Source organism: Stegodyphus dumicola, chromosome X1, assembly GCF_044657685.1.
Source record: "Stegodyphus dumicola isolate Sdum_Otavi_A_Nest chromosome X1, ASM4465768v1".
Lineage (NCBI taxonomy): Eukaryota > Metazoa > Arthropoda > Arachnida > Araneae > Eresidae > Stegodyphus > Stegodyphus dumicola.
In genome coordinates, this window is record NC_140780.1 from 154,048,559 (window position 1) to 154,075,974 (window position 27,416).

Consider the following 27,416-nt stretch of genomic DNA (forward strand, 5'->3'; position numbering starts at 1 on the left):
ACTGGAATATCCCAAGCACTGAGGTTAAATTTGATAAATTATTTTTGAAAATTTTGAATTACTTATATATGATTGTTTCAAAAATAAAATATTGAATGGAAAATTCTGCTTCTTCTGGAGTAGAACTTCCGTGGCCAAACTGAGTTATCTGAAAAATATTACAGCCATTGTTCAGAGACAGTAGACTATTCGCAGCGAGGAAGTGTGACACATCGACAACATCCTCGCTGAGATTCAAACCAGGATCTTCCTACTGGAGGTGTGATTTGTTACCACGTTTACCACTAGAGCACTCATGGAAGGCTGCGATACTTGCCTATATTCTTTCCTACTTAGAGGGCAACAGGGCAGAGTCACATGGACTAGTCAATCATATACAAATGCTAAAATTTATCGTCCGCCACATTTTATTTCGAGCCCCACTATTAAAGCTAAAGCGTGTAGAATATTTTGAGCAAGGAAAGTCAGAATGGGTTTATTGTCTTCGCAATATTTTCTCTCCAAGTTGATAGTTGGATGTGCTACCGCTCACAGTACTACAGCAAGCACGGAGAATGGGGCAGTTGACTATAGACTCACATTGATTGATAATGGGCGCAATGACTTGCTCCAATATAACAGCACATACTTACTATAAAACTAATTCCTTTGTTGTCTGGGTGAAACAGACTGCCGACGGATTAAAATCAGTCAATTCCTTATGCACTTTAATAAAATAAAATGTGAGTTTTTTCTGAGAGAGAGCTAATTTTATCTTTCTGAAGGCAATATATAAGTATATCTGAGTGTACCTGAGTGCATGTACATTCCAATGTATTAACCAGAGCCAAAAATTAGCTTTTATTAGGAAAGAGATAAAATAGTACTTTGCAGGATGCCATTTACCATTACTATGCAGTACTTTGGTATAAGAAGACTTTGTCTAAATTAAAACCATCAAAGTTTATTAAATTAAATTGATTTATGCGCATGTCATAATAATTATACTTTCTTTTAACATATACATGATAAACTTCTTTATCAATCCTTATTATGTATATGTTAAAAGAAAGTGTAATGAACTTCAGATTAAACTCATGGGAATTAACCGGCAAGTAACTATTTAATAGCGTTAAGTTTGTTTATTGCGGAAAGGTGGATGGATAAATTGGGATCGAAAAGCATTGGAGCAGGTAGATCACAGTGAAGAAAATGCTCTTTTCTGGCATCATCTATTCCTTTTGTGAGTTTGAGAACATTCTTAGTCGTTTAGTTGTCGCTGCGATCAGAATGTCACAAATATTTCTATAGTTAGTGAAAGTAAATTTTCTTTTAAAAATATCTGCCGTTTTTTACATTTATTTTAAGCGCATTCGAATTTGCGCGTCAAATCAATTTCGAGAGTAAATAAACAACGAACGTTAACTGCAGTAATTTCCTGATTACTATATTGATTTACTATATTGTATTTGCGTGATTAATGCTTCAAGATACAAATCCGAGTAATAGTTATTAGTATTTTCCCGTTAATTCTATAATATATAATTCTTGTTTTCTGTGCTCTTTAACTGCCTATGACTAACCTACATTTTGAATTAACCGTGAATGTCGCTTCCAGTATTATTCCGGTAATCAGAAATTAAAATGAAAAAGAAATACTTTCGTATAGTACTTTAATTAACAATTCATCAATCTCAAGGGATTCATTAACACAAGATTACAATGTCTAAGCTTTACAAATTAATATTTCATACATATCTGCTCAACAATACTTAATTTGAAATAACTGTTATGTATATTCATTGATTCCGCAAGAGATAAATCTCATACATAATACTTATATATATATATATATTTTTTATTTTTTATACTTTTGACAAACATATGGCATAAGGATGATTACTTTCTGCCAAAAATAGCTTTCTTAAATTAAATTCTGATCTAACATACAATAAGCTAATAACATTATAGAAGTAACATCCTACAGCTTGATCCCAAACCTGTGAAACTTTAACAATTTAGCATAATCATCTGGCTACCGTTGTACAAAGTTTGTTGTATTATTTCTTAAATTAAGTCCATTTCTTCTCATGGAAAGAGTGGTTCCTTCAGTGCTTACTTTAAATTGATGGACTGTAATATCCCGCTTCTTCTTCTGTGCTTACTTTAAATTTATAGACTGCAATATCCCGCTTCTTCGAGGATGAATCTGTTTTATAATTTAGAAGAATTCACTCTTTGAACATCCTGAGGAAAGGGCAAATTACCAAATTATTAAAAAAATTGCGGACCTTGTGCTAAAAGGTTTGGAAAGAAAATACACTAGTAAATACAGTACTGGTTCATTGTGTAAAGTGAAGACGAGGCATTAGTTGTCTTTAATTAAATTCGATACTGTCATGGATGATAAATGAAGAGGGTAAGGAAGTGATGTTACAGAAGTATTCCCCATTAATTCAAAGTAATCTTAATTCTCACATCTCATGTTCAACAGGGAATACGTGCTAATATAAAATTGTTCATTTCCTCGAATGCTTTCCAAGGCGTTTATGAAATAATACTCAGCTTTACACCTTCTGAACGGCAAAACGTAGACGTATGATTCCAATACAAATGAAACAAATAAAGTAGACTCTCAGCCAACAACAGTTTTATTCACATGTTAATACTTAGTAAAAATATGTGAAATTTAAATATTTTACACTGTACCCATAAAAGGTGGTGGGAGAAAAATTCTTTTCGTTGTCAAATAAGTCAATCGAAGAAGAATTTATTTTCATGCGGTTGAAATCTCATGATATCATTGATTAAAAGTTTTGAAACTAGTACTCAGATACCGCTAAATACAATAAAGACATGTTAGCGTTTCCAGTATTAAATTTTTGAATACAGATTCAAAAAGTAACTTTTGTTTCACAGAAATTTTAAAATAGAATCAGGGATTTGAAATTCCTATTTATAGAAATTCTAAAACTCGATATTTTCATTCAAGAAAAATTTAGTTTTTAAATGAGTAATAAATTCAACGCTTTCTCCTTTCTTTTCTTCAGGGGAAGATGGTTTAGATCAAATTTCATGCAATATATTTCAAGGATAATTTTGTGGGTTATATTTTTTAATGCGAAGTCTATTAGGGGAGTAAGTTATTAACTGGAACTTTCTGTGTACAAGACCGTCATTAAAGACTGAATCTCTAATTCATGTCTCAATATCTGTAGCTACAAAATAGTTACTGCCCTGAGCCACAATTTTAAAACAAATATGATCAATATTACAATCTACGTGCCGAGAATTTGATTTAAATCAGCATCTCGATACATGTTTGGTTATTAATTTTTAATCGAGATTGTATCTTTAATTTTTGATGTGTGGATCTATTTAATATTTTAAGTTTTACTTTTTTACTTAAATGTACCACGCGACTGAAATTATAGTAGACCGAAAGCACACCTTTTTTTGATTCATTTCTTAAGCGGGAACCGTCAATTTAAGCTAATTAGTATTTGAGAGAAGTAGGCTGATTCTAACGCTGCTGGTTCTATTTAGAATCCCAGATAATACCAAATGCTTTTTCCAGAGATTCATGGTATAAGTAATGCAATCAAACTTGTCGACTGAAAGATTATCTTATTTGATTCTTTCTTAAATGGAATCCCCCAGGAATATTAGTAGACGGGAGTGGGTTATTGAGTCTTAAACTTTTGGTTTGGCTTCGAAACCCGGATAATGTAAGACGTTTGGGACTATAATACCCTTGTGGCATAGGTACAATAAAATTATATGGAGCTGAAAGTTCTTTGAAAAGGCAGCGGTAAGAGGCCCTCGGATTCCCTTGTGTCTCATAAAGTTTAAGGTAAGTCAGGAAGAATCATCCTGTTACAAATGATAGTAGAAGACAATTTAACTGGCACTCTCATACATCAAATTAAGCTTTGACTACGTGCATTTCTTGTCACACATTACAGATGCTCTACGTGAGAACATTTTGTCACGCAGCACACATTCAGTGTGCAGCCCATTCTAATCCTCGAATGTTGAAGCATATCGGATATGACTGATGTGACAACAAAGATCAACCAGATTGTTGAGTTCGCTATTGTCGGATCGCAATAGAGGCACAAAATCAATTATTTTAACATATTTCTTGAGTAAAAATCGTAAGGATTGGTACTTGGTAAATTTATAGGCCAGGTAGGAACGCACCATTATTTGCTCTTTCGAACTACAGCCTGAATGTATGTCGCGTAACAAAATAATGATGTATATAACATATGTATATGAGAAAACCTTGGACAATCGAAGTTTAGTTTAATGTATCATGGGTAACTATGTGAAAGAACACAGAAAGCTTTAGAGTAACTTCCATCTCCTAGGTAGGCTGATTGTACTCATTGTATGTTACTAATAATAATTTACTCACTTACAGGTATCCATGCTCCAAAACTACTTGGGACGTGTTGCTGATATTAATCCATTCAATTCTATTTTAAGTAAAAGTATTTAAGTATCATAAAGCTTCCTCCCACAAAAAAGGGAATCTTCTGCGTTTACTTACAGTGTTTTCCAGTAGCTCGAAAGCATATGCATATATTTGTGGAGACATTAGGTATTTTGTGAAAGCAGGAGAGATGAAAAATATGCAATTCCTTCGTCGGGACTCGAACCACGGACCTCTCGAATATGCGTCCATTACTCCACGAAGACATGGTAAGAAGTAGGAGAAATACCTTATATACTAACCTTTTTAATGGGCGACTGTGGATTAGGGGACCCAACTGCCAAATCCTGGTGGCGGAGAATCATCATCCATCACCTTTTTTAGTTCGAGCGCCACTTTAGAGACATTAAGTTTATTTTGAAGCAAGAGAGATGAAAAATTAGCAATGCTTTCGCCGGGATTCGAACCACGGACCTCTCGAATACGCGTTGAGTGTGCTGATCACTACACCACGAAGGCATGCTAAGAAGGCGGGAGAAATGCCTTATATACTCATACACTTAATATAAAACATAGTTCATATGTTTTACATTCAGTGCATAAAAGTATTTGTATAGGTGCTTAGTAGGAATGAAGATATATACCACTCCTGTTTTAATTAACATAATATATTTTAACCTCTCCTAATTGTCAATGATCCGATGTTAAATTATTGGTTATTCATTGAGATCATAAATAACATTCCTTCATCCGTTAGTGCGAATAAACATATGTTATTCCGAAGCTTTGTTTTTTAACGACTTGTGTTCTGCCTGGAAATCAAAACAAAAGACTTATTTACATGTGGTTACATTCAAATATTATTATCATTCATTTCTTGATAAGGATGCCTTCCTACTTCCTATAATTCCTACAATTTTTATTGAACAACTGAAGCTAAAATCATAGGAAAATGTATTCCACATAATGCTACAGAAATTTAATATTGCTATAGAAATTTAGTATTGTTTTCATATTCTGTGCAGAAAGCAATGTAAGGAACAAGAACTGAAGAGACATTGGGGTAAATTTTAGCGAATATTTATATGCTTTCACTTCTACCTATCTGTATTTTATTTCAGAGCTTTAATGATTTTTTAACTGTTGTATGTTCATTTTCTAATTTTATGGGAATTATGTGTGCAAATTTTGTGCATTTTATTTAATATTAATTTTATTCTGTTAATTTAAGTTGAACTATTATTTTATAGTATATTCAATTCCGTATCCATTAGAAATGTGTAAATAGCACTATTAAAAACGGAATTATCAGCTCTTAAATTCTATCAGTTAATTTTAAAAACAACGTTATTACATCATCATGCCTCTCACTAATTTAGAGATAAATAAGTTTTGCAAGTTTTCCTCAAATATTTCGATATTTAAGAATGTTTTACAACGTGTTTTCAGAATATTTCCGTTCTTTCATTCTTTACTTCGTTCCAGCAAACACATATAAGAGCGGCTGTGATAAATCTTGGAATAAGTTTAATCAGCTCATTGTTCGAATTCATTCTGAATTCAAATAGTCCGTTCTAGTTCAAATAGGCCGCAAGTTCTCCGGCTTTTTAGCTTCGGCATTGTGAAATGTTCATACCAAGTGTCACTATAACTTTAGAATCGAATGCACGACATTCAGTAAGGTGAATTATAGAGACATCTTTCGGGCCTCACAGAAAGAGACATTTAGCAGTTATATTCTAACTCATCTGTCTTGTTTACCTTATTTATGTAAACGAACTGACATTCGCCCATCATTAAGTGTGCAAGAACAAAAAGTATTTCATGTTATTAAAAAAAGCCTTAAATATTTTAATGAACTCCAACGTTTAAAAATTCGCGAAAATAAAATCCGACACTCTTCGGATAATAAGATGAAATCTTAAAACTCTCATTGCAATACTTTTAAATGTACTATTTCCTTTTCCGGAGATTAAACGCACTCATTTATTTCGTGTAAAACTTAATTCCTAGCAATAAATCAATTAAGCTCATTCAGCTTGTTCCATCAGTTTAACTCGACCCAATTACTAGAACTTAATTCCTTGGAAGGAAAGCGTTTATTTGAATTTATGTATGCGTGAATAATTTTAGATATTGACGGCGTAGTTGTTAATGATGACAGCTGACTCATTTGCTACTCAGCTTGGTTAGTGCCACACGTTTTTTATTCATGACAAGCACTTTCGATGCAGATACTGCCAAAATGGTTTTCAAAGCTCGCTTTTTTCTTTAGCGTAAATATTTTTAGACATTTCCGTAAACAAAGTAGTGATAGCAGTCTAGCTAAACAGAGAAGCAGAGAGACAGAATGCGAAATTTTCAGGATTAAAGCTCAAATGAGAATGATTCAGATTCAATATAGATTTGTTCTCACTGGCTAATTTAAGTTTTGACTCCCAAATCTGAAATCATTATTGGCTGAAACATTATATAAGTATCTGAGTCATGAGCGTTATGTATAGTTATAATCATGTGACAGTGATTAATTCTGACATGCCAGTTTAAAATGATTTGTTATATGCAGTTACTAATTTTAGGATGGAAATCTGAAATAACCAAATTAAAATATGTAGTTAAGGAAATATTGCAAATTAAAATTGGAGTTTTTATTTATCTATTTTTTCTGACGTATATGAAAAAAAATTCTTTAAAGCTGGCACGCAACTTACTTTAAAATTTCAAATAAATAAATTAATTAAATTAAATTAAAATAAAACAAAAGTAAAATAGTCACTTCAAAACTTTTGCCTTTGTCTTATGCTGTTTCAGAAAACGTACAGGTGTTCAGTCAACTCCAGATTAGCTGGCGGATTTAAAGCTTATATATTAACCGGATACTATCTAAAACCAATTAAGATTATTTATTGAGGAACAATGGAAAAGATAATATCACAGACAATCAGGGTTATTTATTGGGGAACAATGAAAAAATAAAATCACAGACAATCAGGGGAAAACGAAACTTTCTTCCGAAAACATAAAGAAGTTAAGAAAGATGTGTAAGAGAACAGGAGTGACAGCAGATGATGTCTACCGGAAAAACTGGGAAAAAATCTAAATATTTTACACAAAATTGAATTTAATCACATTATTCAAATTCACTTGTAATTGTTATCGTTTAATAGTATCTGTAATTTGGTTTCTTCTTTTCAAGTGATGTCCTTACGGCAATGTGTTCTTTTTGTTTTGGATATTGATTTAATTTACGAAACGAAATACGCTTACTCTCCAAATTAATCTTCTGAAAAATATAGATAAACTGTTAATGGTATTATTTCTGCTATTTAAAGTAGGTTATTTCTCTTTCTTGTGCTTTGTTTAATTGCGTTTGGAGTAACCACGCTTTGGAGTTAACAAGGGACGTCGTCCCATGTTTTGCTCGTTAGTTGGAAGTTGTCTGAATATAAAATAAAATAAAATATAATGAAATAGATTGAAGAAAATATATCTTAAAATATAATTCCTGCAGGCTTCCTTTTCATTGCGATAAAAGATGAGTTACTGTTATCGTGAATTTATTCTAACTCTATTCTACTTTGATAATTGTTTGTATTTTTTATTTAATCCTGCTTTTTCTATTTTAAAACAGTGCTTGCCACCCTTAATATTAGATTAAAACTTATAATATAAGGTTTCTCTTTCGTACGAAAGTAGTTCAGAATAACGTAAAAAACGAAGATTTTTGAAGAAGTCTATCTATTTCATAAGCGGTGAGACGCAATATCCTTTTCTTAAGCAAACGTGATAGAAGCGAAAATCATTTTTATGGATATCAGTGAACGAAGCAAAGCAAAAGCGGACGTGAACAGATATATCAGCGAACGTAAACAGATATATCAGCAAACGTGAACAGATATATCAACAAAAATATTAAGAAGCATCAAAATGTTGAGATATTAGAATTTTGAAAGCGTTGGAAAGAAATGGATTGGAATTCATATCATTAACTAAAGAAGAGATAATTTTTTCTAAATGTGGAAACTTCAAGAAAATCCATTTCACAACGTAAAACTGGCTTATGCATAATTTTCGCAGAACCAAAAAGTCAAAATTGTGGTCAAGAGTCCAGTTACGATTACCAATAGAAGATTTGTTTATTTCTACTTTCGAATAGAAGATTTGTGTTTCTTGAATAGAATTATTAAGATATTTTAATTTCGTCAATGTATGGTAAACGGCAGAAGATATGCTGCAAATTTCCCAAAAATTAAAATTAGTTGAGCAAAATTTAAGGGCTGAATAACAAATTTTACTGATAGGTGAGAAAATGATCTGAAAGTTGCCTTTGTGAAGAATCTGAGCATGTTTTTATCAGATAGAATCATAAAATGGCACGACGACAAGATTGTTTTGGATATTTCTAATTGCGGAATGTCCTTCGTGATGGAGGTAGGAAGTATAACATTTTTATTAAATCCTGGGGAATTCATATTAATGATAAGTGAGATGGGAAGGAAGAATTAATTTTATCGTTAGAAACGTCTTTATCGGAGTCCTTCCAACATTTGTGGGGTGTGATATTACATTATATTAACATGCATGTATTATCTATAAGCCTAAGCAAGTGGTGCTTTTAATTTTCATGCAGCGTCGAGCGTAATCATCATTGAAAGTTGCCATTAAGAAAAGTACAAGATCCTTACTCTATCTTTAAAACTGAATTAGTTTTAAATAATTAAACTTAGAGGTTTAAAAGGAATGAACAGACTTCTTATATTGGATTTTTTTAAATTTTTCTTTTATTCTTATGCCGAAACATTTAGATTGTTTTGTTTCTTTATGGTGTCAATAATTTCCTTCTACTCGTAAATTTTTTCAAAAAGAATATTTTAAAAATTTAGAGTTCTACAGACAACGAAAAACGCGTCCGTAGCAAATTTTTCATTATTATTTTTTTTTTATTTTTTACATTTAAGTTGACTTATTATTTTATTTAAGTTTTTTTAATTAACCCTTTGATGGTTATGAACGAGTTCAGTTCGTAGTGGAATCGTGCTTCATAATGCGCGCAAACGAGTTCTGCTCGAGAGCAAGATTTCGACCGAAATTTTTAGAAACGAGGCCTTCTCGCGTAGTGAAATTTTTCCCCAATACGCGCTGACGAGCTGATCTCGTTCGCCATTATTATTCTGCATTGATTATGTTACAAAGGAATCCTACTCGCGAAATTTAGTTAGTTTTACTGTCAACAGATGGCAGTACAGGTTCCACGAATTTCTTTTCATAATTAAGAGGAATTTTTTTTTTTTTTTTTTTTACCTTGTACTTTTTATGCGTATTTTGGCGAGTTTTTTAGGGTGTTTGTAAAGTAAAATGGCTCAAAAGCAAAAGTTAGATAATTATGATGGTGATTATTATTGTGATACAGAAAGCTTATCAAGTTTTGAGTGTAATGAAGAAGATTATCAAGAAGAATACACCAAGAAGTATATCAAGCTCAGAAGACGATTCGAGCGATGAGGAAGATTTTTTCGAGTGTTCGACAGTGGTGTAAAATTGATTTAAGTTCTCACGCTCCTAGCCGATTTAGTTTTACTGGTTAGTTTAGTTTATGATTTAGTTTTAAAGTATATCACACACAAAACGATTTTTAGGTAATTACTGTATTTAAATGCTTCATAAAGTTTTACATTAGATGTATTTATTTAGTCCTTTCAATTTAATATTTGTTTTATATTTATAATTAACTGTTATTATTTATATAATTGATTATAATCATTTTATAATTTGCTATTTAATAATTATTATTTATTAATTATTTTCGGAAGAACGGCCGGGGGAAAACAGCTGCCACTTTCGACTACTGTTTACTCGTAATACTGCGCGAATTAAGTAAACGAAAACTGCTCATTTCCCTAACCGTCAAAGGGTAAAGAAACAAAGTAAAGACGCACTTTTTTAAATTGTATTATTTTTAATAATATATCAAATTCATATAAAAGAAAATACGTTTAATTTGTGATATATCTAACTGATAATTTTTATGATTCATTGTCAAAATTATAAAAGATGTTTATAATGCAATGTATTACGTAGTTGGTATAAAAATCTTTTAGTTCTTTTACTTCCTAATGTGAATAATTGATGTCTATTTATATGAATCTTTTGATAAAGGTAATTTTAAATCTGGAGTTAACTTTTTCAAAGAAAAAGAAAAAATATTCCGTTCATTGGTCATGGATTATTATTCCTTTTTATCTCAGGTTTTCTTCCTTTTTAATTTGTAATTCAAAGGGAAAAAAGTATTTATTTAGATCTTTAATTTATTTTAATTGTGTTATTTATTTATATAAAATAAAGTGCATTTGCTTTAAAATACACCAAGTAGATAAATTTTATGAATATCTGAAGTATCATAAAAGATGCTTCTAATGTCATGTATCAAATATTTTGCATAAAAGCGGTTAACTCTTTTCTTTTCTAATATACCCAGTTTCCTTATGTTAGCGTAGCCGAGTAGTTAAGATGCTGACCTGAGTTCCTCCCCGAGCAAAATGCCTAGCTGCATGGGTGATTTTCATAATTTTCTCCGTGTGTAACGTGAATAAGTGCCAGCTTTCCTTTGAAAGTCTCTATAAAGGCATCCCTCTCCTTAGTCAGGTTAAACTTTTCCATTTCCAGATAATCGATTAAAACTTCTATTTGAATTATTATTTTTTTTAAACTTCAAATCACTTTTTTTCAAGAAAAAAAATGCTCTCATTTAATAATATTAAATTATTATTCTTTTCGATCTCAAGTTTCTTTCATTTTTTTTTAAATTTATAAAATCTCAGCTCGAGCTAATAGTTTGCACTAGCCCTAGCAATTTGCTAATTTCGAAACAATGCTGCAGCCAGGCGTTTCCTTATCTATTTAATGTTGCGGGAACCTACGGCCGCAAGAAGGATATTTAGCGATAGAGAAGAAAAATCCTAAGGTAGAATAGTTTATTTAAAGGTTGCCTAGCAACAGATACTCTTACGTTCAGCTTTAAAGATAACAAAAAGTAGGATGGCCAGGTGTGGAAGATGAAATATCTAGAGAGCCCGTTCGCTTTACAGGATGTCCCATGGAAAATCGATACCCACTTCCCACTTTACAGGCTTTTGTTTCCGTTTGAAACGCATTATGGGAGAAAGATGACACTTTATTAACTTAAATTATGCTTTGTTAAAAATGAGGTTAAGTGCTCTAAAAAGCCTCATCCGATTTGGGCATCAAATTTCTTTCTTGAGTGTTGTAAAAACATAATTCGTCTCGTTCCTCGAATAAAATTAGTCAGCCTTTCGGATGATAATTCTGTTATATAATATTTACTAACTGGAATTTAATTTTAACTGAACTTTTAAGTAGCTTTCTTAATCTATTTTTACACGGGTATGTTATTGGCTTCGTAGAGAAAGAGAGGCGTTTATATAACATACTGCAAATGTGTTATTTAAAAATGAAAGTTTATGTAAATAATTAGTTTTATACACAAATGCTTAGATTGTTAAACCTTTACTAAACTATATTTCTTTGAATCAGTCTGTTGTCTTCCTTCAGGTGTTGTTTGATGTTCGGGATGGCAAAATGAAAAGGCTTGTGTTCTAAAGCCGCCGTGAAAGCATTTTTCAAACATCACGTAAGCGTTTTGACGGAATTAGGCACTAGAATATTGAACTAAAATAAAGTATCTTTACTCCTAGCTAACAAAAATCCATTAATCTGTGGATTTTTCTAAGTTAGGAGTAAAATCTTGAAACTGATATTGATCTTGAAGATCAGGATAACCTAGATAACCAGTAGAAGCACAAAACGACAAGATCTTCAACTTCGGAGTAATCTCGCACTGTCATAGTCTATCATTAAGCAAAACAAGCTGAAGTTCATGCAAGCCTTTTTATGCTTGACTCTTCTTTGCATTAGCAAATGTGCATCTTCATCTGAAGTAAGCTATCTCATTTACAACTATGGTATCTGAAGTGAACAGGGTAGAATGGAAATCGCAATTAATTAGTTAGAAAGTCGCAGCAAAAGTGACAATAATGCAAAGTTAAATTAATTTTCGGAAATTAACAAACTTTACATGACTTTTCGGAATATTAACAATAAGCAGAAATAAAAGACAAAATCCCTTCCCCCAAAAATAAATTTCACAGGTTCCTAATAACTTTAAAAATTATTCCTCAGGCTTGATTTTGCATTCTCCTCAGGCTTGATTAACTCTCCTCAGGCTTGATTTTGCATTTCACATTGATTAATTCACTATTCAGTTCCAGTCATTTATTTAACTGAAATTTATAAGTTAAGGGCTTATAAATGCACTATTCAGATGAAAGACTTCAGATACTCTGTTATGTTCAGTGCGGATAGAAATTTTAAAATATACAGAACATAATTCAAACTATTCATAACTCAAACTAATATAACATAGCACTTTTCATAGGTTTTTTTTTCACCAGAGCTGCAGTGTTTAATTTTAAGAATTGCATTAAGCAAAGTAAAATTCCTCCTAAAACTTCTGCAGAAATTCAGATAAAAAGGAATTCATTCACATTGAATTCATATTGAATTCAAGTCACAGTAAAGGAGAAAAATATGAACAAGTTGAGCTATTCCTAATCCTACTGCAAAATGCAGGGTGGGTTAACTATTCCAAGTCTTTGCTGACATATAATAAATTTCTTAGAATGTTTTTATACTTCTATGCACAAGTAGCAAAACTACGTTAAGGAAATGATTAATAATTAAAATAAAAAAGCGCTATTATAAAATATTTCTGGCGTAACAGAATTGTTTTTAAAATAAAAACTTTTATTTTATGAAATAGAAATCTCTATCACTGCTGAATCTCCAAGTCGGTGTCTTTTTCTCGTACAACTGCTTTAAATTTCCTCGCTAATAAGAACAAGTCCACCAGCGGCTGGGTAGTAAATTCGCTGAGCACTGATATTTCGAGATGGGATCAAATATTTTTTTAACGTATTAGAAGCATGAGAGATTTTGTGGTTTCCGCCATCTGTAACGTAAATATGAATCAGTTTCCCTTAAAAAACTGCATAAAGGCGTCCGATCTCTTAGGCACATAGCATTCGAGGGTTTCGCCATAGGTGAAATAATCCTAATTTTAATCCGATATTAAGAACAATCAGCTTACTCATCCATATGAAAGCAATTCTCAAAATTATAAATCATTCTTATTAATTGTCAGAACAATTCACATGATAACGTATTCCCCATATATATATATATACAAATAGATAAATATGCTTTTGACGTAACACATTTTACTCACCTAAATTGCTAGACAGCTGATTAGAAAAAGCATATAAAAACCCAGTTGTATGCATTGGCATGCTAACCAGTTTTCTGATTACTTCCTGAACGATACGTCGTCATTTTAAGAACATTTGTCGATCTTTGAGATTTTGAGATATATGTATTCTTTGCTTTGTGTCAATTTAAAAATAATTTGAGGTTTCAATCTAAACTTTAAGCGTGTTTGAATGACGTGATACCTCAGATATAGCAATTTGAATTTAGTTCTGTATGTAAATTTAAACCCTTAACCTAACTTTACATAAGAAACATTGCTCATATTATCTAAGAAATTGAAATCGGTCAGAACCAAGCACAACTGTAATTTAGCCTTTCTACCACCAGAAAGAAAACAGTTATTTATTTAATCATGGCATGTTGTACGTAAATATCATTATTAAATGAAATCCCTTGTTGGAAGTGATATAATATGAATTAAATAATTACACATGGGGGGAGACCATGAATGTTTCCCATCAGCGCTATTTATTTCTCTTTGACTCTATACTTATGAGGAACACCAGTCCTGGGAAGAATCAATGCTTTGAAGTTGTTTCCATCTTGCGTGATAATGCATCCGAGTCAAGAGGAGTCTTTGCTTTTTTCTGCTCAGTAGGCAATATTTGCTGTATGCATTTTAGCTGATATTAAGAAATAATTTCAAACTGCATCTTAAGGCACACCAATTGAAGACTACCATGTAAATTTTTATCCATTTCTTATACATGGTAAATATTTCGCATTTATTTCTAAGACAGAAATTTTGTAAATAATATCATATGAAGTTACTTAAAAATTTACATTATACACTTTATATAAATCAGTTTGATTCTATTTTGCCCTATGTCGCGTTATATTTTAAGAATGTTACATTTCCAGAAACTGCTCCCGATATGAGTGTAATATATTTTAACTGACATGTGTAAAATATAGCTGAATTATGGCTAATTTTAAATAAAACTTCCATATGCTATTCCCTAGAAGCAATACTATATTCTATAGAAATTGAGTTTCTATCAACAATATAGAGTTGCCGGGGAGAAAAATTTGCTTTTTATATTATTGTGTTGAACGCAACATCCTGCCTAAAGCTACGCTTTTTGCTTTTCTTACTATCGATTTATCATATTAAACTGCTTCAGCTAGAAACGCTTTGTAGCCAATTTCATAACCTTGAACGTTACATATTCACATATTCTTTGTGGGAAAATTTATGGGTTTATAACACCGTAAATAAAAATCCATATCTTAATTACCTGATTTCCTGTGTACACTTATTAGGTGAATAAGATGGTTTTGTGGTTCTTTTAGTAATGGTAAAATTTTATTAAATTAAGATAGAATCTTTTCAGAAACAGTCTTTTATTAATTCTATATTTCATTTATTTTTAAGGTTTGTTAATATTTTGTGGTAAGTGAACGTTTCGTAGTATTACCTTTCCATTCCTGGAAATAAATCTTCGTAAAGATTTTTTCATTCGTGAAAAGATGTTTTTATTTTTAATGCAATAATGCAATGTGTTAAAAGCATTTTTCACTGTTCGAATTCTAAAATATAGTACTTTCTTTCAAATTAAGGATTGGAGAAGATAAATCGTCTTTATGCGTTTCATTTTTGATAAAAAAATATCATCTGGCCAATTAAGTAAAACGAAATGTGTTTATATTTAAGTAATCTAATCCATCTAGACAGAAAATTTGTTTAGAATTAAAAATTCACCGTCCTATTATAAAATTTTCAGAAAATTTCTTAGAATTTATTCCTGATTCTTTTACTTAGTTTAAGATTCCAGGGTACAAAGAAGCATTAAGCAAACCATGAAACAGGAAAAACGTGTTTTCAGTATGAAATTTAATTTTTTATCTTGTTTGTCTTTACAAAGTTTCATTTAATTAAGCAAGAATTTATATGTTTCATCTATCTTAGTAGGCCTCTATTGCTACTGTAAATATTTTATATTTATTTATGGAAAATGAATACGTTCCTTATGGAGATACTGAAGTAATCAAGGTACATAGCATAGATAATAAACTTTCGCGTTTCGAAACGTTCTGTATGAACAGTTACACAACTTGCTTTAAACAATTTTTTGGCAACATTTTTGAGGCAACATGATTTTGATTGCTAAAGGAAAAGCGTATTATTAAGTGTCTTTATGCTGTAATGCACACTACTTGTATTAAATTATGTGATCGTAAAATGTGAAAAATCATAATAAAATTGCTCTTAAAAAGGCAGGTGCTGAATGAATTAAACTCTGCATGTGAAAAACCATATTCTACATTGTAGTGACTACGTTGCCGAAAGCTCGCACTCTTATCATTACATTGTCTCACCAGTGTGATAACTATATACTAAAATCTCTGTTGACGTTTAGAACATTAAAGGAGATAGTAATTAATATACAGAATTTTCTCTTTGCAAAGGTTGCAGCAAACAATTTTAAAAATTTAAAAACGTAGTTTATTGTATATTTAGTATAGCAGAATAAGAAAGTCATCATAGTTAGGATGTGTGCATAAGAAAGCAGTATGGTTAATTTAGGAGGTGGTAGTACATGAAATTTCCTGGTCTTAAGGTCAACCTGTGAGCCCGCATTTCAAATTTTGAAATGTTAGCCTTACAAAATTAGAGTATGTCAAATTATCATATGGAAGAAGCTTCTTTCTCACAAAAGTGCCAGTAAACATTCTGACTACGTTTTTTTGCTGGGGCTGAAGTTGATAACAGAAACCATGGAACATTTTTCGAGTGTATGGTGTCCATTTTTATTTCCATGACACTGACAACACGCAAGCCTGCAAAAGTTAGATGAAGTGCGAAACATGTCTCTTCATTTTCCCCAAATCGCTTGCCTGATGAGGATTCAGAAAGTACCATTCATTTTCAAAGAATTCGAAGTCTTACCATTTATTTTCTTCCCATTTATTTAATTCCCGATGTCGTGTATCTTTTTATAAAGCACAAATTTCCAACCTTTTAAAAGCGTGATTGACATTTTCGAACAACATTGAGGATGTGCTGACTGACAAAAATAGTGTCTTTAGACTTCAGTTAAAGAGTGCAGACTTATTGAACAAATTGCAAACTTTGTGGATCTAGAAACAAGCATAATGTATGATACGCACATCCTTTCGGGAAAAACACTGGAATATTTTCTTGAAAACATGATTCTGCAATTTCAGTGTACAACACAAAACGAGAGAACAAAATACTGAACATCTTCGTATAAGTTTCAAAAATTTTTATTCCTTGTAGTGTTGTTCACCGTAACAAAGCGCCACTTATCCCTCTGATGGAATATTTTTGAACTAATAGTTCTTTTCGAAAAATAATGTTCCATTTCTTTCAAAATATTCATACATAATTTGAAATTTTCTTCTCTCATAGTTTTCTGTGAGCTTTCATTATGTACATCCAGTAATTTTTCAGTCAAGTATATTTTATGAGAAAATATATCTCTTGACAAATCGACAGTTTTTTTTTTTTCGAAAAAACCAGAGATAATATTCCTTTCATACTGTAAAAATTAACGTTCCGTTCCGATAAAGAGGAAGTTCTGGAAAATAAAACCACATAATGCTTTACTGGAACTTTTCATCCGATATTAAAAGTATTATATTTGAAAATTCAGAGAAAGTCTAATTTCATTTTGCTATTGAAAAAATATTTACATAAGAAGAGAAAACACGGAAACCTAGTGAAAGAAAGACTTGAATTTATTTGACAAAGTATTAAATGCATTATATAATCAAATTCACGAAATAAATTAATACTTTTTTTAAGTTTGCTTAAAAGCAGATATATTAAACGAAATTAAGCTATTGATTTAAGATTTAATAAGATTATATAACATTATAAAAACTAAATCCAGAGATTTTCAGAGATTAAATATGGTTTTAATATTGAATTATTGTCATAATATTAAATTTATGATACAAAAAAAGAGGATCTTTTGAAAAAATATTTGCAAAAAACTGCAAGTGTTAAAAATGACTCATATTCTAGCTTTAGTTTTTATTACAAAGCATTTTTTAGATAATTAATTCTCAAATATTTTTACATAAGAATTGTTATGTTAAATAATGAGCCAATACACTTAAGCTTTTGAAAATGCAGTTACAACAAGATTTTTGATTAAGGCTTGAGCTGCAAACTGTGACTATTAGTTTCTAATAATACAAAGTTATCCGAAAAAGAACATACCCAAAACGAATCGAAAGTCATATTAATTTGAGATAGGCTGATATTATTTGGGGCATCTTGTTTTTTGTGGGGTCTTTTGGTTAGTTCTAAGGTAATATACTGTAAGAACTTTTGTTGATAACTGTATTTTTTCATTTATTTACCTTTTTCTTGGCGTGACAGTTAAGGAAGAAAACATACGGTAATATGAAGATAATGTTCGCACTGAAGCAAAGATCTTTTGCCGATATGTTAGCAAAATTCCTTACTTCAAAATTAATACCAACTTCATACGCAAGACAAAGAATGTATAAATCATAAAGACTATGCAAAGCAATTTAAAAGTCACCAGTAATTCCAAGTTAAATTTAACATTACATCATAAAACAAAGCCTCTATTTTCAAACGTGTTAAAATGTGGCATCAGACTATGCTAAAAAGAAATGACTTGTGACTGGCAGGCGTCACTAAGTCAGTTCCAACATTTCTTGAAGGAATACTGTTCTAGCACAGGGCGCTGTAAAATATGTTAGGATATTCACGTTACATATACGTTAATAAATGCAATGTTATGCAAAACTTTGGTCTATATACTCTTTTATTTGGGGCACTTTTATTTTCTATTGTGGTTTTGCAACGAAGATGCACTGAATGATATTTAGACAAAGGATGAAATTTATCTTAATCCCAAAATTTTATCTACTTCATTTTTATGACTTTCCTTTCACTACAGGTTGTTAATGTAGTGATTAGACTCTTTTGGCAATTATTAGAATATCACCCAGATTATAGACTTCAGAATAAAACATCACAGTAATAAGTTCCATTTAAGAACAGTTATTCACTTTCATGACAATCACTTTTTAAAAAAGTGAAAATTTTCAACTCAGTGGTTCTTTCCAACCTGCAGTGCTGGAAGTTCGAGAGTAAAGTAAAGTTAAAAAGACTCAAAAGTACTTAAAACAAATTGAATGAAAAGCGATTGAATGAAACAGAAAAAAATAAGCTTTAAATTATTGGAAAGGCTTAGATCACTAGAAAAAAATAAGAAAACTAAAATTCAAAGGAATAGATATTTCATTAACATCTTTACATGTTGACGTTTTTAAATATTGTAATAAATAGACTTAGACGTTTGAGGAGATATGTCTTTCCTTGCTGAGCACGCGGTCTCTGTCTAAGTACGTCAGAAAAATAAAAAATGTGAATTAGTTGACGAAGTTCTCTAAAGGACAGGGTGAACTGATTAACAGCTAGCCAACTCATCTATCAAAATGCTAGCTGCGTTTTATCAATACTATTTTATTTTTAAAATTTTAATATGCAATGAATGTGCATCAACCTGACAAAATTCAACTGAAAAAAAGAAGCAAAGGACAAATATAAAATGAAATGCTGGCAATAAACTAAGCCCTTGCAACGTTACTCGTTTTCCTAAGGCTTCCTACCTCAGTTTCAGATAATGCCTTATTATTTAGTTTATTGCTATTACTATAATGTGCTATAAAAACTAATGCTACTGCGCACTACTATGCTAACCAACAAGTTTTCTTAGTTATTTATACGAATCCCCTTGTTTGCTACTTTGTGTTAATCAATATAAATAATAAGGTGCTATTAGTCTCGATGACTTTTTGTTCATATAACTTTTCATGCAAAAGGGCGTTTCTACTAAATGTTATTCCCATTTAATATTTTTAAAGTAGTGAAAGAACGATTACAAAAATATATAAAAATACAAACAAAACAAAAAAACAAGTAAACAAAAAATATGTATAAATATATGTTCTTTTATATATTTTCGGATATTGCTGTTGAGTTTTCTATGTTGCGAGGGAGAATAAAGTTATGATTAATAAATAAAGTTCGAAAGTTTTGTGTAAGTCATCTGACTTAGAAAACTAGACATTGATGTAATGACCTTAGAAAAGACTGGAAAAAAATAAAATCATGTATTTTCTAATCATCTAAGATTATCGAAAGTTCTAAAGAAACTTCTCGGAAAAGCATAAAGTATTAATACTTCAAAATTAATCACAAAACTTGGTGTTTTAAAAGAAATGTGTTGCCACTTGGCAATGTGTCTTACAGATTTAATAATAGAACTCAACTATTTAAAAGAAATGTATTGCCACTTGGCAATGTGTCTTACAGATTTAATAAAAGAACTCAACTATTTAAAAGAAATGTGTTGCCTTTGTCCGATGTAAAGTAATCTTATCTACCAAGCGCCATTTTGTTGCAATTAGGCGCAGCATAATGTTTTATAGTATATATTTTTTTTAATTTAATATTCTGTTATTGATTGAAAAGCTAAGGGATTTAAAAGCAATAAACACAGCTCTTTATCTGCGTTATTAATAATTACTTGTTGGACCCCTGACTTTACACTAGGTGGATTTATCAAAAGCATTAGATATTTTTTAATTAATTATTTTAGGTGGCTGGCTGTGCCAACTCCTAGTTAGTTGAAAAGTGAAACGGACAACAGAAGTGAGGTTCGAAACTAATAACCTCTCTAAGTTAAAACAAGTATGGCGGCACTTAATATTGCATCGGGAATTCAAACGATACGTTGCTTTTACAAATTTTTAGTGTTTAATTTTAAAAGGCGTATGTACGAAGAAATTGATTTTTAATAATAAAATTTAAAAATAAAATCTCTGTCAGCAGGTTTGATTCCAAGAGTAATCTGATGCTCAATTATCTACGGAAAAGCAGAAAATAGCATAACAAACTCTTTGGTGTGCCATTAAGATATGAATTCTTTCAGGGGTTTTTTTTTTTTTTGGACAATTTACTTTTAAACAGCAACATGTATAATACCTAGAAAAAAAGACGAAGTAATTGTAAATCGAGTAATATCTGTCGACATTTGCCGAGAGATAATTCTTTCAATCATCTGTAGAAATGATTGTTCTAGCTTTCGTACTGACTTGTTTTAGTAAACCACAGTTCAGTGGGAGTATCGGGTCCTTTAAACAGGTTTCCTCACATAGCTTGCCTTACCATTTGTGATAAATACGTCCGAACAGAGCGTGCATTTATTGTCACAAGGACTGTAACTACTGCATAACAGGGGATGAATTATATGAAATACGAAAAGTATTAAATAGATGGGACTGACTGGCTGTAGGTTTAATTTAGGTACACATAAAGTTTGAAATTGCAAAAATTGCAAAAATATCCAAAAACAATCATAAACAAGATATAAAGTTTGAAAAAATTGACGACTGTTCAGTTATTTTCAAACTATAACGAGGAATGAAAAATAAGAGATAATTCAAACTATGAAATAAATGAGTTAGTTTTAGAGTTTCGAGATGGTTAATGAAATATTGATTGAAAGCTAAATCATTTAAATAAAATGTAGAAATATCTAAAACCAATTTTATAATATCTGATCTTTTCCGGCATTATTTATTGTTGAAACATTCTAGCTGCTACGTATGCGTCAAGTTAAATAAAGAGCAGTCATAAATATGGAGCATATCAATTGCACCGCTTTTAGAGTATGTACGAAAGTAGAGGAAAAGTAAAAATGAATGAATAAGTAAAATAAATTTATACTTTGTATTCTTTGATGTGCTCCTGTTAAATAATTATTGTACTGCGTATGGATTAAAATGTTACTCTGTTTTTTTATCTCCTTCAAAATCATTTCTATGGATACAAATAATATTTAATAAACTAACTAAACGTTTGTACTCAACACTGTTTTATATATTTCATAACCTATGATCTGCAAAGTAACTGTCATAGGAGTCGCGAAACCTCATATTGGAATCCCATATTTTTCCTGAATCTTCTTAAAACTAACAATTGTGTTTTACTGCAAAATCGATTTCTAAATTACATTGTTCTATACTGATTTGCTTATGCATATAGCGAAAACGTAATTTATAAGCAAATAATGCAGTATACAAAAATTTCAAATACTTTTAAAACATAAAATGGGGACAAGTCTGGACAAAGCTATTTCGCAGACTATTTTTTAAGGAGGGAATCATATTAACTTTGGCTTATTGAAATCAACAAGAAAAGAAATAGGAAACTTCATATTGACACGGTCAAGAAATTTATGTCTTACGTCCACATATGTATCGTTCCCTCGGGAAATAAATCATAAGCTAGCGTAGAGATCCTAAAAGAAAATCCCTTAAATCCCAATGAGAATTATCTTTCTAAGTCTACAGAAATTTTTCAGAAGTCGTATATGGTATAACAAAACGCTACTGTCGAATTTATTAAACCTAATGCTTAGTTTAAATAGTAGTTGACTTTCTGAACCTCTAATTACACGTTCTATCGATTGTTAAAATGGGTAGTAATTTATCTTATATCTGTAGGAAGGTTTGGCAAAAAGTATTTCACTTGCAGAACAATCAAAATGCGGTTTCATTTCTCTTTGTTGTGATCCTCTATGGATGAATTTCAAAAGAATATGTTACATGTTCTAAAGAAACTGTGTGATGAACTTTTCAGTATTGCGTAATTATTACCAATCTTATTTTTTAAAATGAAACTGTTTATTCTGTTTTTGTACCAAGCAATATATTCTTGATTCCGCATGCTTTTTATAAAAGTTCTAATCCCGCTCTTGGATTAAGTCAATTTAGGAAACCAGAAGATGAGATTCTACTATGAATTCTATATAAATAACAAATTCCATTGCAAAATTCTTATTCGCTTGCGAGACTTGAATATTCTTCACGTTAGATTATCCATCGAATGAGCTTTTAATACTTTTAGAAAATTATAACTCTAATTTTATATTTAGGTTATTTGAATATCATGAAGCACACTGGGTCTATCTGCCTAAAGAAAGGTTGTTTTCATAAAAGACATAATGGAAACTGTATCGCATTCTCGTTACACATAGGAAAATTGCGAAAATCACAACCAAACCCCTCGCCTGGGATCAAGCCCAAATCGAGCTCCCAATAATCAGCGGTTGGCTACTATTTTGGCACTGATTTTATACTTAATTCCTAGACTAAAAAGGAAGTGTTTGCGAATTTCTGAATCTCAGTTACGTAGGATATTTGCAAAAGATTGAAAGAATGGTTGCAGATGCGTGTTTCTTAGTATAAGAAATAAAATATTTAGAATTAACATTTAAACTGCAACACTTTTGCTCTCAAGACATCCTTTAGCAAATGACACTTAACTCAATTTTAAATACATCCCATAAAAATGATTTCGTAGTCGATTTTAACCGAAGGAAAACGTCCATTACATTCGTATTAAAGTAACTTGCATATTAAAGGAACATTTTGCAGACCACAGTCAAATATTGCTAAAGACAGCTAAGTGCTCAAATGCGAATTTCCAAAATGTACCTTTTACGTCAGAAAAACATTTATATAGAAGCATAAGTTTTCAAATTTGGTTTTGCTGTAACTATGAAATTTAAAATGTTGTCAAACATAATTGCATTTTACAATGGAACCTGAAAGTGACGTTGGGTGAAAGCGGCTAAGTCACAATTTCGACATTTTTCTTAAGGACTATAGTTTATTTTTGAAGAAAAAACAAAGGATAGAACATTTAAGAACAGGTTATTAATTTAAATTTTGCTTGGAAGAAGCCTACTTAAAAACTTAAATTTTGAGTTCTTAATATAACCAATTTATTTAAGAAATATTTAGTCATACAACATTTTCAAAAAGTACATATTCACTTCAATTATTTGCAGAACGTGTATGTAATCTAATAAAGAGCTCTTCTTTCTTAAATTTCTTAGATAGTGTCTCGCGCGAAAATCATAGCTTTTCCAGCATTGTGATGCATAGGATTTGTGCTACTACTCATATTTGTCTATCCTGATTCGGAAATAATTGTTAATATTCTAAAATTACTGTAAATGTTTCTTGTGGAGAAAATAATCTCAGTTTAATACTACGAGTTTTACGAAGGGGCATCCAAAAATAACCGGAATAATTTTTATAAATACTTATACAATGCAATACGTATAATTACGTCAATTTTGATCTTGCACAGCTGCGTTAATGGAATCTAAAAATGGGTGTAGATAGTCAGCTATTATTTAAACTAAGCAATTACTATTAAGATAATACGGGTTGGGTTTTCTGGCTCTTTATAAATTCATTTACAGTGTTTTATAATACTATATGCAATTTCTGAAAGATTCCTATAAACATAGAAAGTTAATTCTCAACCAATGTCCATATACGTTTTCAAAAATTTTACTTTCTACTGGAAACATAGAAACGGTTTTGAAATTCTTGACAGGAAATACTATTCAAGGTAAACAAGAGATCTTCTTTCATATAACCTACATCTCTGAATTATTGTTTTATTCTGTGAGTTGATTTTTGAGAGCTTTCTTTATCCAGGGAAAAGGAAAATAATAGCACCGAGAGAGAACATTTGATTAATAGCTTTATGAGACACACGCATCCCTTTCGTCTTTCTCAAGAACTCTTGGAAGGAAAATGTTGTTTCAGAAATCTAGTGAATGGTCTTTTGGCAATCGCCATTAGGTTCTTGTCGCACTTTCTCTATATTTTCTTGATTTCTACTTTTCAAAGAATTTCCGAGTCATTAACGGCCTTCATCTGACATATCGTCGTTTTGAATGCAGAAAATCCCTCGGACACATGGGATTCACCTTAAAGCATCATTTCTAAAGATTTCCTGAAGCATACCAATAGCCTTGGATGCAGGTTTCGCAACAAATAAAAACATTTCACCGACCGTTTTTGTGACATATCGTTATTTGAGCATACGATTTGAATTCGTTCAGCATTAGATTCCAAAAATAACAAAATTTCAGATGACAAATGTGGCAAGATGCTATGAGTACAAACATACTCAAAACAGCACCGGAAACGAACCTTACTACTCAGATTTATGCCACTTGGCGAGAGGGTCTAAGTTTAAAAGGCTTAGCAGCATGCTCCATTATCACGAAAGGCTTGCTTGCCCTTCTGTCATTTCTTGTAACTTTGTGTACGCCTATATGTACAGGTTATCAGAAAAGCGATAGTGGAATCGCTGTTTTAAATTCATTAAAACATAGCTTAAAGATTATTGCGTAATTTAAGTTACATACATATATACTTAAGTAAGATATAAACATAGCTGAATAACGTGGTACTTCAACCGCTTAATTTTTTATTGTATTTCTAGAGACAATACCGCCCCCCAAAAGTACCGAGCTTGTCGAAGGATGCGGTGGGACAGAGACTGGAGTTGGCGGAGTCATAGTGTCCCCAGGTTATCCTCACTCGTTCCCAAAGGATGTGGAATGCGTGTGGTTGATCAGAGTGGATAGCAAAGAACACATTTACATCCGAATCCTCGACTTACAGTTATATGGCAGCATAGGTAAAAACATTCCTATAGTTAAAGAGCACTTTTAGCTCTAAATATTTTTGTATTTAAATAAACATTTTCTCTTCACTAATCTGTTATTTTAATAGCAAACTGCGCTGATGCTGAGTTGTCAATCTACGACGGGTATTCCAGCTTTACATTTAATCCCGAAATTATGAAGAAATACTGCGGAGATTTAAAGTACTACAAGAATGTTGAAGAACGCACACAAATGTCCAAAAGAAACAGACTTCTTATCAGGTAAATGGTACATTTACACATTATTAACATTTTATTTAACGTACAGCAAAGAAAACATATTTTGATTCAAAGCATTAAAGTGTGATTTGGTTATCATATGCAAATAAAGGAAATTAAATTTGACAGCGTATATGTTATCTAATGGTATTTCATTTCCCCTAATATAATTAAATTTCGAATTGTTATAATGCTGACGTTCTTGAAATGTAACAGTTTATCTCTCCCTTTTGGAATCGAATTCTCAAATAACTATATTACTGCGTTTAACGTCCCTTAATACACCTAATCCGCACATTTCGTTGCTGCTTCCATACCTTCAGCGTTTTCTTTAATAATTATTATGAACATATTGGTGCGTAAAAAATCCATTTCTGGTTTAAATTCAATTATCTTATCACTACTAGACATCTTAATTTGTATCGTACTGTTTTATTTTGCTTACCTTTACTAGACAAAATGTCATACTATCAGGTTCAATGTTCCGTCTTACTTTCTTCGGGAACATGCAAGGACCTGACTCGGAACAGAGAGCTTACTAAAGCTATGTTCAATAACTGCGGGAAGTAGACAGGATACACAAGAAGGGTATACAAAACCCTTTATTTTTCTCTCTTTACAATAATTTCTGTACTTCGGAATACAAAGACCCACTACTTGTGGTCTAAACGTAAGAATATAAAAATATAACTAAACTCTAACTTGACTTTGAAATAATAAACGTGGAAGATTGGCCTTATATTAACAGGAAGCCGTATGTAGTACAGAGAACTGTTAACACTACAATACGTTTAAAATTATCACGAGGATTAAACCTCTGGCCTGGAAGGCAACCAGCAACAGAGTAAAACTTCTAAGGTAAGCGGCCTGCTTCGACTAACTCCTTCCTCTCTCTCGCTTGGCAAAAAGCCACAACTTAAGTACTTGGCGTTCGCCAGACAAATTTTGCATAAATAAGTTAACGCTTTTAATTCTGGCCGGAAGTAGAAAATAAGAAGTGATAGTAAAGATTTAAAATAAAATAAACGTTAGTAAAACTTAAGATCCTTACATACTTCCCACCAGAGTTAATTAGTTTGAAACTGAGGTCTAAAACGAGCTTGTTGAAAACTTTTAGCTCTAGAATCTAACGCGAGGCCAATCTTTTACAAACATTTCTCACTAGAAACTAGAAATTTAAAAAAAAAAAGAAATTTGTTTTTACAATAGCAGCTCCAAGGACACGCAATTTTTTCATCTGTAATGCATCTAAACAGGAGCTTTTTATTCAAATCTGGTTCCTTCCAGAGATCTGGAAGGAAAACTAGTTTAATGAAATGTTACACAATGAAATGGCAAGTAACGTGCATATTTATATTTCTCTTAACATTCTTATTTCATTCATGACTATTTTAATTATCTCTCCCCGTGCTCTCTGACATGTGTTGTAAAAGAACACCAAACACGAATGTGTTTATGTATACGTGTTCAACACTTCCTCCTACAATCAAAACACTAACGTGTTAAAAATTCAACATACCAAGACCTCGTAACACACCCTAACTTCAACTCTAAACCCTGAGGTACTATTCTGAAAGTGGCTAACTCTGAAGTGTAGCGTCAGAGAGCCTAACTACATTCATTCAACCTTTAACACATATTCACCATGATTTGGTCTTTTTACAGTCAAACGAATAAAAAAAAATTTTAACATTACTTTCACTTTTACCATATCACGGTATTTCTTAACATTTAAAATAACAGTTCACATTGTATATAAGAACATATTAACATGCCGTTAATTTTAAGCATTTGAAAACATACATTAGTAGTACATTGTTAACTTCTATTCTTTTCAAAGCAAGTGCCAATTCTTCTACATTGAAATACTACATTTCAAAAAGTCTTTCA

General features: G+C 31.3%; 1 protein-coding gene across 9 annotated transcripts in view; it reads left to right on the plus strand.

Moving 5' to 3' along the window:
* LOC118196632 (neuropilin and tolloid-like protein 2) overlaps window positions 1-27,416 on the plus strand; it is a 444,544-nt gene that overhangs the window by 357,975 nt on the left and 59,153 nt on the right. For all 9 annotated transcript variants that reach the window (XM_085807315.1, XM_085807316.1, XM_085807311.1 and 6 more), the window contains 2 exons: window positions 25,083-25,280; window positions 25,376-25,529. In XM_085807315.1, coding sequence (XP_085663441.1) covers window positions 25,083-25,280; window positions 25,376-25,529 — 352 coding nt within the window. The remainder of the gene's footprint in view (window positions 1-25,082; window positions 25,281-25,375; window positions 25,530-27,416) is intronic.